The sequence below is a fragment of the Euprymna scolopes genome, chromosome 9, assembly GCF_053919585.1.
Source record: "Euprymna scolopes isolate OS-2025 chromosome 9, ASM5391958v1, whole genome shotgun sequence".
Classification (NCBI taxonomy): Eukaryota; Metazoa; Mollusca; class Cephalopoda; order Sepiida; family Sepiolidae; genus Euprymna; species Euprymna scolopes.
The window spans coordinates 23,034,683-23,052,182 of NC_136490.1; the positions used below are offsets into that span (position 1 = coordinate 23,034,683).

The 17,500-nt window shown below is 33.5% G+C and overlaps 1 protein-coding gene across 12 annotated transcripts in view; it reads left to right on the plus strand.

Annotated features, from left to right (window-relative positions):
* The window catches only part of LOC145284464 (uncharacterized), a 763,119-nt gene that overhangs the window by 603,447 nt on the left and 142,172 nt on the right, over positions 1–17,500 (plus strand). For all 12 annotated transcript variants that reach the window (XM_080133299.1, XM_080133300.1, XM_080133301.1 and 9 more), the window contains 2 exons: positions 2,670–2,867; positions 13,293–13,537. In XM_080133299.1, coding sequence (XP_079989425.1) covers positions 2,670–2,867; positions 13,293–13,537 — 443 coding nt within the window. The remainder of the gene's footprint in view (positions 1–2,669; positions 2,868–13,292; positions 13,538–17,500) is intronic.

A 17,500-nucleotide genomic window follows, 5' to 3' on the forward strand; every position in this document is an offset into this window, starting at 1 on the left:
ATATATATATATATATATATATATATATATATGAATGAGTAAAAATAAAAGAAAGAGAAAAGAAAGAGTAAATAATATAAACCACAGTTATATATATACTAGAAGGCAGTTCGACGTCACCTGGTTGTAAAATAGACTTGAATATGATATTTTAATATATCCAGATATTTGTATTTATTAATATTATGGTGCCAATTCTCTATTGATTATTATAATATACCAAATATAAAGCAGTGGTTTACAAAAGTTAAAATAAAATGACGTCCGTGCCATCAGATAAAATCGAAACCAAAACGTATAGCTTTTCAGCCTTATTCGTTACCCTCCACCGCCTAGGTGACAGTTAGTGCTTCTTACCATAATGCAATTGTTGCTGCTGCTAATATAGGTATTCGAATGTAAGTTAATGTGAATACCCTGTTCATTTATGCAGTTCAACACGACCTGCTACACATATTCAGCCCAAGGGCATTGTTCCGATTTCGACCTTAACACTGACGATGGTACACCCACTCTTATTTTAACATACACACTTCCAGTCCCTTGGGTTAAATATTTTCTCATCAGAGAACTATTCTCTAATGAGAAATAGTTTAATTACATCGAATTAGAAGCCTCTTACTTACCTCGCATTCTTTTCCCTTTCTCTCCTAATCTTTTCCCAATTCTCATTCTCACAGTTGTATTTCTTTTTGCTACTCCTTCGCCCTTGACGCTGTTTCGCTCCTACAATGCCTTCTTTGTCTTCATTCGATTCCTGTTTTGATGAAATGAATTGCCATACTACTTTCTCCATTGTACTTCGCACGCACGTGCGCCAAAGCACATGCCTTGCATATACGATCACGAATATCAATTCATGATGCTGAAGAATCGATGGCTTCTACAAAGTGTGCAGAACTTAAGAACTCCATGGTTATTTGATAGTCATTTGTTTGACCATATGCAATTAAATAAATATAACTCGAGGGAATACTTATATTAACAAAGTATAAATATTACCAGAAACTTTGTTGTAGCGCTGCAGGCCAGTAATATTCAAAATAAACACAATGGTATGATTAACAAAAAGTCTATCAGCAAAAGTATACTATGGAAGTACACGTCATGATTCTGCAGCCATAATTGCCACGAACCGCTGTTATTAACTCCCTTCTAGCTCTAGGAATTTGTGACAAATGTTGAGGAGAGTCAAACCAGCCCCTTTAACGAAAGAGCACTTTAGTCCTTTAAAAATTGCCATAGTAACTCTTTCGGCGTTCTCTGTTTCGGGCGAAGCTATAAATTAAGCCATCGAAAGCCGGGAGGAAAGGCCCAGTCGTATTTCTCCCTAGGAGCACCTTAGACGATTAGTAATAGAATAATCTTTCCTAAGAGATAGGTAAAGCCTTGGAAGGTCCAGCCTACTTGCTTCGCATAGAATCATACTTCAGATTGCAGCAAAAAAAAAAAACAACAAAAAAAAAACTGTGCCACCCCGATTGAGGAAGACTGGCCTGAATAACTCCTATCCAAGCATTTTTTTCTCTGAATCTCTTCAAAGCTGAGGAGATAAAGCTAGTATTAATATATATTCCGTATTTATCCCTTTTATCTATATGAATAAAACTGTAGATTATGTGCGTGTCATTTTGTGTGTAAATATTTAACCGATAATCTCCTAGCTACTGGTCACATAATACTGAAATTAAAAGAAAATAGTCATCATTAGAGCTATGACAACAGCATATTCTTTTCATTGTTTTAACCCTCGAGTATATATTCAACACAATAAGACAGTTAATCAACCGAGAACTACATAACTCTATATAAAAGCGTATACGATACTAACGGATACACACTAGAGAGTCAAAACAATGAAAAGAATATGCTGTTGTCCTAGCCCTAGTAATCATACACGAAGGATGGTTTATAACGAGTAAAATCTTTGTTTGGATGGATGAACCATATATATTGCCAAGCTGAAATGCAAACTGTTCATTGAAATTTGTCGGCATATCTTTATTTTTTTCTGTGCATGCCTTAATTTAATTGATTTCTTCAAGTCGTTTAATTATAAATCTTTATTTCCCTATCAATCGATAACTACATCGGTAGGAGTCGCAGCTCGCGTGTTAAATGTTTTGGTTTCGATTCTAGCTAATGGCACTTAATTATATTTTTTTATAAGTTTGAAATCACTATTATATATTAGGTACAATATAATATCCAGTAGGCAATTGGCTCTCTAAAAATAAATAAGAAATCAGCACAAATTAGAATAAACTCAAATATCGCTACTGGGCCTGTCCATAGGGACCGAGCAAAAGTGACATAACGAGGGTTTGTAAAAACGGGCTTATTTTCTCAAAGCAAAACACATATGGACTGAATCTGAAAAATGAACAAATAAAAAAATTCCAAAAATCCAAAAACACATGTAATAATGGTATAGTAGTGAGATTATAAAGTAAGATAGTAAATTTATTTTGCACTGAATTTTGTCGGGACTGATCCAAAATTATATAAGATCAATAGCGGAAGAAAAGTGAGATTTAACTGTATATTGAAGCGTATTTTACGACCCCCCTCCTCCGCTAGTTAGAAATAACTGTAATTTACATTTTAATAAAGTTGGTTCCTTTTCTAGGAAGATATATTTAAAGAAAAATGTTATTTTTATTTTGCAGGTATTATGAAACTGGGTCTATAAAACCAGGCGTGATTGGCGGTTCGAAGCCCAAGGTTGCCACCCCCAAAGTTGTAGAGGCCATTTCAAAATATAAGCAAGAAAACCCGACCATGTTTGCCTGGGAGATCCGCGACCGTTTATTGTCAGAAAACATCTGCAGTCAAGATAATGTTCCGAGCGTCAGTTCGATTAACAGGTAACCATTTTTTATTTGAAAATGTCGCCCTCTGACCGGGGAATGCCGACGGGATTGTCCAGGCACTTTTTGCAAGTCAGAGTGCTCCACCTCGGGGGCGCTGACTTCTTAATCCTGCTTTGCAACCCTGGTGTCTAAGTTCTTTCAGTGAAAGAAAACAAAATTTTCTTATTCTTTCTTGGTTTCAGCCACAAAACATGGCCACTGGTGTGGATGTGTTTTGAGTCAGCAATTTTAAGCGATGACACAAATAATAAGAATAAAACATTTGGTGATATTACACACACAGTTACGTGAGATTGCGTAAAGCAAAACAATAGTTTCAAGGATGCATTTCCCATCATAAGCACACACATACGTATTATGCCTTCGTGTTACACATATATACACACATGTGCACACTTTTCTCATGCTGTCTCACCGATTCCCTACGAACTAACACTTTCTATATTATCCTTTGTCCCTCTCTAACACACACTCATATTACTTTATTTATTTGCCCCTGTGTATATTCCCCTCTCTCTCTCTCTCTCTCTCTCTCTCTCTCTCTCTATATATATATATATATATATATATATATATATATATATATACACTTGTACTTTTTTGTAGAAAAAGAAATCCCATACAGTGCTCTATTATTAGGGAAAAACCTTTCTCCCGATATAAATGTAAATTCCTGTATATATTATACAATATATATATATATATATATATATATATATATATATATATATATATAATTTTTCTGTCTTTCTCTTTGTATCTCTCTTTGTCTCTGTCTCTGTCTCTCTCCCTCTCTCTCTGTAGTAACCTCCCCCACCCCCCACCCGCGGGGGAAAAATGTAACACCAGGTCATGAAGGTGAGATATAAAAAGCCAGCACCCTAGCTGAAGAGAAATCTGGCGTGTAAAAGATTATCTGCACCGCCCCTCGGCATTCCCTGGTAGGGGTACCTTAGACGATTATTAACGTCTTCTCAAATACAGAGAAGTTAAAACCAGCGAAGGTGGATTTCCTAGGACTACACAGGATCAAACTTCAATCAACAGAGAATAAACTGCTTCAACAATGGCGTCGATTCTGTTTCCTCTCTCTTTATCTTTTTCTAATTTTCTCTCTCTTTCTCTCTCCCCCTTCCCTTTCTCTCTCTTTCTGACTCTCTACTTTTTTGTCATCGAATCTTCATTTATGTCACTCCTCACGAGGACAAAGTTACAAACGATGTTTGCTCTGCAAGGCAAAAATTCAGCTCCACTAAAAGAGTAGGATAAAAATTGCCTCCGTTTGGATGGTTTTCTCATCCACTGAACAAGGCCAGATCAAATACTACACTCTAAATTATTTTGTTGTACAAAATATAAAAATTCACATTATCATTGGACATATTTGGTTAAAAAATTAAAACAATAATTCTATCTTACTATTAACTAGGATCGCCTGTCACCAAAATACCATATTTACTCTGGGGGACATCCTACTTAAATTATTTTGCTATATTTATTTATTTTTATATAAATATGGTTATATATGCAAAATATCATTGAACTATGATGTGGAGTTTTAAAAAGCAAAAGCCAAAAATAGTTATAAAATCAATTACTTCATTTGAATCCTAGCCTGACGATCGATATTCTGTTTTTTATTGCTTTGCTCTTACGTAGATATTTTCTCATTTAAAAAATAATTCTCTATAGCTATTTTACACACGTACATACATACGTGCATATACATGCACCTAGTCTATATTACGCATACATAAGTCTCACACATGGAGTTTCTTTCTTAGACAAACTCTTTTTATTACGCTCTCATCTGACATAGACACACCGACGCTTTCTATCAAACACCTTCAAGAACCTTACACACACACACACACACACACACACACACACACACACACACACACACACACACACTTCATCTCTACACCCTTCCACTTAAATACACACTAATAAAAATCTAATTTTAAGCGTAACTAAGCAATTTCAATCTGATTTCTAGTCCCCCAACCCTCGGGCCTAACACCATTCTTTCCTTCTGCTGCTTTCTTTAATTAAGTCGACTACAATTTCGACCAACTTGCACCCCCTCACACACAGACACTGCCTTCCCCCTACCCCCTTCTACTTAAACTGTAGTTTGAAATATTTTTTAAATATTTTCATTGATAATATTTTTTGCTGTGCCTTTGGCTACGGCTTCATTCAGTAAATAGCAGCTCTACGAGAAGTTAAGTTTACGCAACAATCAATCTCTAAAATTGGAATGTTTGCCACTTTGGCAAATAGGACGACATTATTCCTCTTGTAGATATACTCATCAGAAAACGAATCAGATAAGTTTTTTTTTTCTTGGTTGAGCATACACAAATAATTAAACGCAATTAGACAAAAATACGAAAAAAAGGGTGATGGGTAAACGGATTTGAAGAAGACTGGAAGACACAGCGATCGAAACTTAATAGGATTATGAAAAGCAATGTTGATTAGAACAACAATACGAATTAAGACATTGTTTATAATGTTCAAACAATCTTTTTTCTTATTGTTACCACGTCTCCATTGATTTCAAGGACCGATTCGTTTCTTAAATGACCACTATTTTTTCTGCTGCTCACTTCAGCCTGGAACTGAAGTTAATTTAACTTAAAGTGGACGTCAGCTCCCTGTAAAGTAGAACATCTTGGAAATATATTAATATGCTCGAACACAAACCCATCGGCATTCCCGAATAGCAGTAAACTAACGTCTCATTCAATGGAGGGGGTAATGCCTCGGACGGTAGACCTCATAGGATCTAACCAAATTACACCTTTTATTGCAGTAAAACAGGTTCTAATGATTCAGCAGAAATACTAAGTTTAAGAAAAGATGTCAAGGCGAACCTCGGCTTAATGAAAACTGACCTTAACCTAATTACTCTGAGAAACACCTGTACTTAATTTTCATAACAAATTATTTTAATGTTTTTAAGAAATATATCTAAATAGAGAATAATATATGGGAAACTGTGTAAGGCACAAATTTGCGCAAATGTAGAACAATTTTATGAAAAAAAAACAACCACTATTAATACTGGATATATACTCGTACCAACAAAGTTCGTTTAGAAATATGCGGAAGGATGAGGCTCGATGCATATGGCTGGCTAAATACCCATGAATATATGCTCCAAACAATTATCAAAGACATTATGTGTATGGTATAACAGGTGCGTATACACAGGCAATAGATCGTTCTTGGTTAGATGCCAACATTGATATAAAAAGAAAGTTGTTGGAAAGTGTTAAGAAAAAAACAAGAATGCCTAGTCAGTAGCTATCAGTACTAATCTCTAGCTCTACTATTATATAAAAGGAACTTTATGTGTTTGTGTGTCGGTAAGTCACTTCCCGATAGACTCCAAAACGGCTGGGACGATTTTAAAAAAAATCACAGAAATGTACCTTATGTGTTATTAGATATGGTTTTTGCATCGGAGAGTCTTCGAATACGTATCGATAATCGATAATCTAAATAATCTGATTGAATAATGAACAGGTGATTTGAGCAAAGTTAATATATGATTTACTATCGCGTTTGTCGACGAATAATAAACTACGCATTCAAAATAATTTTAATTCAAATTTAACACTTAACACAACCTAAAATCACAAGTGAATGGTAGAAGTTTTATAACCACACAACTTGAAAGGTCTGACAAAAAACAGTCAACAGTATGTTCTTTGATATGACAGGGGCGCGTTCGAACTGAATGTTTCTGTTTAGAGAACAATTGAAGCATAATACTTGACTTTTGCATTTTAAACTTTATTTTAAGCCATTATATATAAAAGTAATTTATAAAATCAAAAGTAGGTTCTTTACAGTGCGATGTAGACTACAGTGTATTGTGAACTAATCAATGCGAGAGATATATAAGGCTTTCTCCTGATGCAATCGATTTGATTGAAAAATGGTCGATTTCACCGAATTCGATGACAATAAAAATATCGGAGTGTGGAACATTGGTTGATCATCATTGAATCCTGGGGAAGGTCGGGTGTCCTTGCTAGTGTTTTATGAATATCATTTCTTCTTTTATTTCTAGGCTAATTAATAATGCGTAATAAGTATTATTTTGGATTTCACTTCAAGTGTTAGTCTCGTAGATATCAGCTTTTATAATGATTGGTTTTAATAAGAATTGAAATGGAGTAAATGCATGAGTTGCCCTCAATAAATTTCCAGACTTTTTTTACACACATGAAACTCTAGTCTGTGACGAAATAATCTTTTCCGATTGCAATGCATTTGTTGTACCGTTCAAACAACTTCTGGAAGGCCCCATGAAGTCTTCTTGTGTGAGCATGTCAATGACCCTGGTCACAGCCTCTTTCATCTCCTTATTTGTCTCATAACGACAGTCTCTAAGTTTTACCTGAGCTTATGGAACAACCAAAAGTCACAGGGAGCAAGCCCTGGACTATAGGGAGGGTGAGGAACTGTCTTGATGCCCATCTTAGTCAAATAGTCTGTGACAAGGATAGTGAACCCTTGGACAAACTTCGCACAGATCTTCCGCATCTTCAGTTCCTCGCAAATAATTGTGTGTACACCCTTATCCCTGAGTGGCTTCCGGGCCTTGATAAGTAGTGATCACTGTGTAAAAAAAAAAGTTCCCACACTGACATCAAACTATGCACATTTGTCTCTATATACGTATACAAGGTCCTTATCCATGAAATTTTTATTTGACGAATCAACTCTGGTGTTCTGACTTCCTAACTCTTCCCACATCTTTTATCATTCCTCACAGACTTCCTGCCCACCTTGAATCCCCTATGGCATTCAAAAACTGATGCTTGATTCATGCAAGATTGTCCAAAAGCAGTCTCAAACATTCCATCTATTTCTATCGCATCTTTTCAAGTCTAAAACAGAATTATATTGCATATTCTTCTTCTAAAGTGCCCTCACGTCCAAACTGTATTTTTGAACTTCACCAGCCTTGGCAATCATGTTTTAGTAGGAGGTATTCCAATTCTGATGTAGTTATTTATTTGAACCTGAAATCATAGAAATTGACCAGTAATCTCCAAAGATGCATGGCAATAACATACTGTATTTAAAAAAAAACTACAACAATTTTAAATGCCTGCTCAAAAAGTCTTATTAAAATCAGTTTGTATATATCAAAATTGAATGATTAAAATTATGGAAATAATATACCAACGTGAGAGATAAATCACAAATCAAAATTCTTTAGGTTCTTATTTATTTCAAGGCATTCTCATGATGCTTAATATTCTTGAAATAACAAATATTACATTGGTGTGTTATTTCTTCAAATAAACACCTTTGAAAAATCTGGAAATGAAGACTAAACGTTGATATATAACAAATGTGTTTCCTTCTTTTCCAGTCTTCATTATATATATATATATATATATATATATATATATATATATATATATAAATATGTATATGTATATATATATAAATATGTATATGTATATATATATAACTATGTATATGTATATATATATATAACTATGTATATGTATATATATATAAATATGTATATGTATATATATATAAATATGTATATGTATATATATATATATATATATAAATATGTATATATATATATATAAATATATATGTAATTGAATATTTCACATTTTTACACTACAATTTTAACCGTGATTGTTTACGCTTAGACTCAAGATTCTTCTTTTATCTTCACAGATAACTGGTTCATAAATAAATTGATTGACTGGATGATTGTTGATTAATTGAATGATTTTCTTATATATACTTTTTGTGGTTGCAGTTTTCTTTACTCATACTCATCCTCTGATGAAAAGATCATATACTTGAAAATCCATGAATTAAAGATTTTTTCCATCATTACAATTACTTGGTTTAATTTTATCGATCAGTAAATATAATAAATAATTTTTTTTATTTAATTTTAGATTCATCATCTATTTTCATATATATATATATATATATATATATATATATATATATATATATATATATATATAATGCGCGCGTGTGTGTGTGTTAGTTTGCATGTAGGTTTTATTTTTATGTAACTAATTTCGACTGTCGGAAGTTACCTTTTCATGCAAATGTTGTATCTTTGATAATATGACTCTATCTCAATGTATACACACAGAAAAACAATGGCGACGACATTTTTCCTTGTTATTTTGAAATAGAGAAAGTTGTGATAAAATACATATCTTGTAAAAGTGTTAACGGAGAAGAAACGGTAAGAGAGTTGATCAGTTAATTTGACTAATTATGGTCCGTCTGCATTCCTTGTAGTCAAGATGCGAAGAGCCACCTACTTGGGTCGTGGCCAACGGACAGCTTTGCTACCTTCTTCTGTTTCGAGATCAAATAGTATTGACCGGGATCATCAGTACATTCCGGTCAATGTCGACACTAAACTCTTTACATGTCTTTCTCTCCTTCCCACACAATACTGTACTAATCAAAAGCAAAAATAAAGAAGTAGAGACCTGACTAACCAGAATGTCTTGTCTTAAAATAAAGTGAATCTCATTTAAATTATTATTTTAGTTGTTTTTATTGAAAATAAAAGTTAAAAAAAAAAAAATTCAAATAATTCGTAGGTCATGTGATAGGAATATCAGACCAGGTCGATACTTAAGGATCGTTTATTCTGTTGCATTATTCTATGCAATGTGTATCTGGCACTACTAATCTCTCACTCTTAGACAGTGTTCAAAAGAGAGTCGCTAACATAATAGCTCCTACATTGTCAGCTAGGCTTCAACCTTTGTCCCACTGACGAAATATTTGATCTCTCTGTCTGTTTCACGCGTATTTTAATAGTAGGTGCTCCTATAAACTCCAAGCCCTTGTAACCCTTTGTAGTAAATATCCCCCGACAAACCCGACAAGCAGCACAATCCCACTCCTACACAATAGAGATCCCAAGATAACAGAAAGCCTTCTACACTATGAGTTTCTTCACTCGGACTGCTAAGACATCTTGCTGTTCAACTCCCTACATAGTATCCCGGCAAATTATAATCTAGATAGTAGCCACCTACGTCAAAGTGACACTGTGCACTGTTTGGAGTTAAAATACAATTAAAAAAAACACGTGTGTCTATACATACGCTATGTTTTTTTTTAAATGTATATGCAATATATTAATCATGATTGTATTATTAAGCGGACCATATCATCCAGTTGGTGTATATTCGGCCATCCATACATGTATCTGGTGCCTCCAATATGTTTCCAGACATTTTTCGTATGGACACTTTTATTGATAGTACACACATAGGAACTCGATACAGTCCCCCGCACTGACATCAAACTGTGCACTTACTGTCTCTATAGACAGACGACGGTCCTTATCCATGAAATTCTTTAGTTTGCTAATCAACTCTTGTGTTCTGACTTCCTTACATCTTCCACACGTCTCATCATCATTCACAGATTCTCAGCCTTCCTTGAATCTCTTACTCCACCCCAAAACGTCCAGATTGTATTTTTGAAATCAACCGGCTGTGAGACAGGCTTTGGTAGGGTGTATTCTTATTTCTGGTGTAGCTGTTCATTTGAACGTGAAATCCATAAAGAATAGTCAGTCATTTCATAAGATGTATAGCAAGAATATACTGAATTTTGACGATTTTACGTCAATTTTAATGCCTTTAATGAAAAGAAAAAGTCTGGGAACTTACTTAAGGCACCTCGTATGTATAATCTGTTCTAGTAACTGTATGTATAATATACAGACGTCTCTTTCTCTTCTGTGTAGGTGCGTGTGTGTGGTATTGCATAGCTGCCATTCTTTTGATGTGGAATGTGCTACAACAATCCGGATTACCCGTAAATGCTGTCAACTTTTCTAGCAACAAGTGCAAAAACTATTTTGTTCAGATATTGTTATTCGGTTTATTCAATTTGCAGTTTTGCTATTTGGGTATTGTTTTCGTGAATGTTTGATGGTGTTTGTTAGGAATTTAATTTGTTGGTGTACGTTTGTAATTTTGTCAAGAATGCTCTGACGACGTGAGTTTTTTTTTTAATGTTTCAAGTATAGGTTGATTTTTCTAAACAAACACGTCAGCTTTTCTTTGCTCTCAAACTAACAATAAATCACAGTAGAAAGTAACTTTGATACAAATATACATATTCAACCAAACATTAGTAGATATAACGGATGTACTTTGCTTTAAAATTATTTTTTTATTTTTTCGATTTCCAGTAGTTTTTTTTCTATCAAAATTGACGGTACTAATAAAAATTCTAAAAGAATCACTAGCGTTTTCGATTCAACTGCGAATCATTTTCAAGTGATAGTGGTGAAGTGAAAGTTAGTAAATTATTAACAGTTTAAAAAATATCGATTAACAGTCCGTTAACTATTTAAAGATTTGAATATTAATCTTCCCTTTTATTCTAGAATATGATTTCTATTAAAATCCATATAATTCTTATTATATAACTATCTCTCTATCGCCCTCTCTTTCTTTACATATATATGATGATTACAACGTCTTGTCAGACGAGTGCCACCTCCTCAGACACTTAAAATCCATGAGCCCAAAAATGTCTTCCATCGCTACAGGACCCTTAAGCCGCGGTGAAGGCAACCTTTCTAGGAGAAGCAAATCTCTGATTTAAAAAAAAACATAAAGCGGAAGCCCAGTACTCGCATTAAGCTGGTCTGCAGTTTAACTTGTTGTTGGCTATCTTGCTCTTGGTTGTTGCTGGATCACAACATTTTGAACCTAGAGAGAGACTTAGCTGTCGTACAAAGCTAAGACTCTGTAACATATTCTGTGTATAGATACTCCCTCAGGCATTTGTCTATAAAAATGGTCCTATGGCGATGGAAGTCGTTTTTTTTTGGATCATGGACTTTAAGTGTCTGAGGGAGTGGCACTCGTCTGACAAGACGTTGCAATCACCATATATATATATATATATATATATATATATGCATGTATTTATACAGGAAAGTTAAGAGTATCAACATGATGATGGTTATTTATAAGCCGATTTGTAAACCTAGTTACAACTATTATAAGAGAATTGATCTCTGGCAATTCCACATAAAATATCCAAATTGGACCATTCTACTATTTAAGCGCATTTGATTCGTATTTAAGGGTTGAGGCATGATCGAGTGTGTATATTTTGATCTTTGGGCCGCGGTTCCAATCCAAATCCTGCACCAAACCAACGCATCACTCTTTAATGGTCAATAAACGTGGACTAGTTTAATTAGTGAGGTCAAAATCTGTTTACACATGACTAAAGAGTCGCCCTACCTCCATCCATACGAGTAAAAGCTTTGGTAAAGGGAGCAATTAAGTCACCCTTGACTACGGTCGGTCAATTTAAATTGTTTTTATATTCCTATTATAAATTCTGTGTAGTTGATGTAGTTGTCCATATATATATATATATATATATATATATATATATATATATATATATATATATATATATATATATAAGTGTTGGGCCGATTAATCGGAATCAAAATCTGGAATCAGAAAAATCGGTACTCTTTGGGGTATCGGAAAAATTATGCATATTTTCCGATGCCAAAAACGATTCTTTTAATTATTTTTTAAATTTATTTTTTTTAGTGAACATTTTTACCTCTGGTAGTAATACTAAAATAATAAATATTCATTGATTTTGGATTACCAATAAAGTTAAAAGTCATAGATCGCCCGCCCCCACGATTTTTTTATTTTGAGAAAATATATGCGCATTTTACGTATTTTTTTACATACTCAGGAAAAATAATTTTCTAGTTAAATATTCAGAGATTTATAAAGAATCTAAATCGGAAATTTATTACTTAATCGGTAATTGTATCGGAATCGGGAAAATATTGGAATCGACCCAGCATTAATACATATTGCATTTCGACCAAATTCCAATATATTTTTAAAATATGTAGATCCATACATACTAAGATAGAACACTACTTGTATGAAATTTAATCTCTTAACGTCAATAAAGGCACACAGTATAATGTATAGGGTCTATTGGTGTTTGTAATTGGAAATGTAGTTTAATTTATTTCTACATAAACATTAATATCTTCGAAATTGATTTTTATTTATTTGGGAAAGACAAATCGAACAATCTTGTTTCGAATTTTAGTTTTGTGATGTCGATCTAGTAACCGAACGGTTAAATATTTTAGACGTACTTTCTGTCAAATATAGAACGTAAAGAAGGTTTACTCTGTTTTAAACTAGTTTTTTTTCTGTATATTTTATTTTTTATTACCTTCATTAATACACGTGCACAGACATATTTTCCAGTAAGAGTCGATATGTTGTTGTTGTTGATTAAAATGGGAGGTGTTCAAAAAGAAATACTAGACAAATATATAAACGCACCATCTTTTTTCTTTTGCAGAATAGTCCGGAATCGAGCCGCAGAAAAAGCAAAGGCTCAATGTCCGCAGGCCCAGTCGAGTCCGCCGCTTCAAGGTGAGGCGCCGCAAGCGGCACTTAACCAGAACCAGGCTCCTAACGGGGCCGACGGCATGACACGACCCGGACCCTATTCGATAAGTGGAATTTTGGGTATACCTTCTCAGAACTCAGCGAACTTGAATAATGGAAGCTTTAAACGGAAAAGAGAAGACCAAGGCGAATCGGGTGAGCCCCATATTTTTCTTTCTTTAACCTCTTTCAATATTTCATTAGAATTTTCGTATTTTGATTAGTGATTATTTGCGTGCGTTTCTAAATATTACAAATCTACTTGCTACAATGCATATCACGTGGTTTATCTAACTTTCTGTGCGATTCTTATACACGTACAAAAACCCGAGAATTATATAGCCGTTGGACCGTCATTATTGAAAAATGGTGGGAAAGTTAGACGTTTATTTGCACTAAAATGTATTGGTTTATAAAAAACGTTGTGAACTGTATTAACAATTACATTGGTGTCATCGGTTTATTAGAGATTATGCAAAAAAAAAAAAATAGAAGGCATGATATGTTAATATGGTTGGTTGGTTGTTTTTGTTTTACGACATATCAACCCTTCTCAAATTATTTAATGCTGAATCCAGTGATTTGGAAAAAAAAGTGTTTAATAGAATATATATATATATATATATATATATATATATATATATATATATATATATATATATATATTCAAGTCGGTTTCTATTTACCCCATAGTTGGGACCCTAATAGATACTATCATTCCGGGTCAGAGTGAACATGGGAGTAATGGCAAGTAAGGGGTGGCTCCACACTCCCCACAGTCCGCAAGCTGGGGCCTCACCATCGGATATAGTTTAAGGTCATATCCAGGACCGATATATTAATATGGATATACATATGACATTACATTTGTATATTTGACCGGCATACTGCCGAGCATTAACCGATCGTGAAATACGCTTGAATAGATATATTTTATGCAGATTTTGTATTTATTATAGAGCCAATTCTCTATCAATTATTATATTGTACCTAACATACAGTGGTGATTTCAAAAGTAAAATATAAAAACAATGACTTAGATGCCAACTACTGTACTCGGAACCAAATCATATAGCTTAGCAGCTTTATTCGCCACCAACTCTACTCTGTTCTTATCGATATAATAAACTTAAAAATAACTTTGTTTAACCTATGAATGTATATTTGCGCATGCGCAAGAGAGTATTTTAAGTACATTTACGCTTGCTAAATTTCATTTATTTTCAATTTTTACATCTTCGTGACTGTCATTACTCGATAAAAACCAAAGTGAATTTGTTCCACAGGTCTAAATCTTCTATACATCGAGTTTCAGGTCGGTAGACTAAAGATTGACAGAGGAGTTTGGTAGAGACCGTTCCTCTTGCAAATAGACAAGCTCACTTTTATATATAGATAGAGTTTTCGGGCATATCTACACAGGATACGCCATACATAACTCGGCTAATGGAGCAAGTATTTCTATTTTCATCGATGGGATAACGATTGACCCGGTTCGCTATTTCCGATTTAATTACAATAATTGTTGGAAAAAATGGGGATGAATTGAATTAGCGATCGATCGAAGAATAATATTCGTTTGTATGCCATAAATGATAGTGAATATGTAAATAGATTATAAGTTTGCAATCAACAATATACAAGATAAAGAAGCTAACTGACAGGAGTTTTGGCTTAAAATTGGTAAAAAGCCCTGGTGCATTTCTTGGTTGCTTTAATTGTTGCCTGGAAACTGTTAGAAAATTTATAAAACCCCTTTTAACATATATATATATATATATATATATATATATATATATATATATATATATATATATATAGTTAAAATTACATTAGAAATTGTATTAATACCTAAAGTTTAGAAGTACTCTGCTATCATACTCCTCGATTTAAAGAGTCAGTACATCATGTACACGTGACTACGTTTTATTTTTTTTTATTTTTATAAAAAATCGGGTGCATCAACAGTAATCTGCTTTTAGACTTGCTTCTTGCGTCGGAATTCCTGACATTAATTCACCGCCCAACGAGACGTATTTGCCGTACTTATTTCGATAAATCGCATAAGAATTTTTCCAAGTGTTTGATTAACTTTAAACACAATTTTAGTTGTATATTAGTGATGTAACCTGGTTTTGTGGACGTAGTTGTAGCCAGTGGTCATATGTATCTCCCAGTTCCACTTTTACGATTCGAAAAGGTAACAAAAGAAAGAAAATAGCAGAGAAGGAAATGCAGAGTCTTAACAGAGCAGAAACCTATTATTGCCTTCACTTGCCTCGCGATGCATAATATATTTATCATACATGCTTGCCTTATTTATTGCAATACATTTTTATTTTGAGTGAAACTAATATAAGTATGACATGTCTAACGTTCGAATTCAACCGCCTCCGTGTAAACATTATATCTATGTATATAGACTTTAATAATTATCTGTACTCATTTGTCAAACAATAAATTTTGTTGTAATTATGCATAATTTAACTAAGAATTTGCTTTATCTCGTATATTGAGTTTCATTATCTACCAGGGATATAAATATTCAGACCAATATTTATTTGGACTTTATATTTACTGTATTATACAACCTGTGTTCTTACTGCACTGCAGTATTTCATTTCCACACACACACACAGACACACACACAGACACACACACACACATATATATTTGCTAAAACTGGTAATTAGTAAAAACCTGAAGAGAGTGCTCAATACTATTGCAAAGCAAATGTGTTTTGTTTTTATTACCGTTTTATCTGTTTGGTTACATATGTTTCGGATGTTGGACCATGTTTACGATCCAACAGCCTCGTCAGACCTTACAGAAATGGTTATATAAACAAGTATATATTTATGTGTATGTATACGTATATATACATATATATAAAGTATGCATAGGTATATACATTTATATGTATATATACATATATAAACACATCATTGACACACACACACACACACACACACATATATATATATATATATATATATATATATATATATATATATATATATAATGCAAAGGAACACGTGTCAAAGATAAGTACTGATTTCTACTGATCTTTTTTGTTTAATTTAAAACTTGTCCTCCCTTGCCTGATAAAGAGATTAGATCTTCTGAACCATTTTTCAATAAAAATCCAAAACTCAATATGACAAACAGGAAAAACATTGTATATCTTTGTCCAAAATGATGTGTCATCATTGTCGGTAGGGGTCAGTGTGTCCGTTTTATTCGGTTATCATAAATTTAAGAGTATGTCTGTGATTTGAACTGCCACGGTTGGAAAAGTTATTTACACCAACCTTCCCACCCCAGCTATAGTTAATATACAAATAGCGTACAATTTATCGTATACAATTTTGTGGTCGTAAACAGTTGATATGCCGTAAAGCAATCACCTAATTCAACCAATGAATCTTTACAAATAATTTCGGTATTAAAGTAAACGTAGAAAAATTGATGTCGACGACGATCCGACAACTCTCCTAAAAGACGAACTCGAATAGTTTTGGTAATACGGGTAAAAGTTTCATCTCTGACACCTTAACTGTCGTCAACTTTGCGGCACGAGCGTAGAGCAGACATGCCAGTTATATGAACAATTAACTCAGCCTAGATTTGAATGCGAGTAAGCAAGGGGAATTCCTTTCATCTTGCGAGTGAGGGGGGTCTAATTCCTTCCAATGTATCTTGTTCAACAAAGAACGAGCGAAAAAAAAGCAATTGGGTTTACGAAAATAACAAAAGAAATGACAAAAAGTAAACAAACGAACAATTACGAAGTCGTAATAATAAAACACGAACATAAAAATATCGTCCGTCCCCTTGTTCTAAAAAAAAAAAAACACGAAAGAAAAATCTGAACAACCAACCTCAGAAATAATTACTACAAAGAAAACCGAGTTTTAGAAGTTTTAATGAGCTACAAGCAAAGCTAGATTTTCTTTGTCAAGCCGAACTTTTCGTATTTCAAGTTTAAACAAATCTAATGAACTAACACGAATTTTTAGTATGTAAAAGTCTTAGTACGTTTGAGAACATTAGTAAAGTCAGCTGCATTTTAAACTGATCGTTTCGTATTCGAAAATTAAGGCTGAAAAACATTTAACG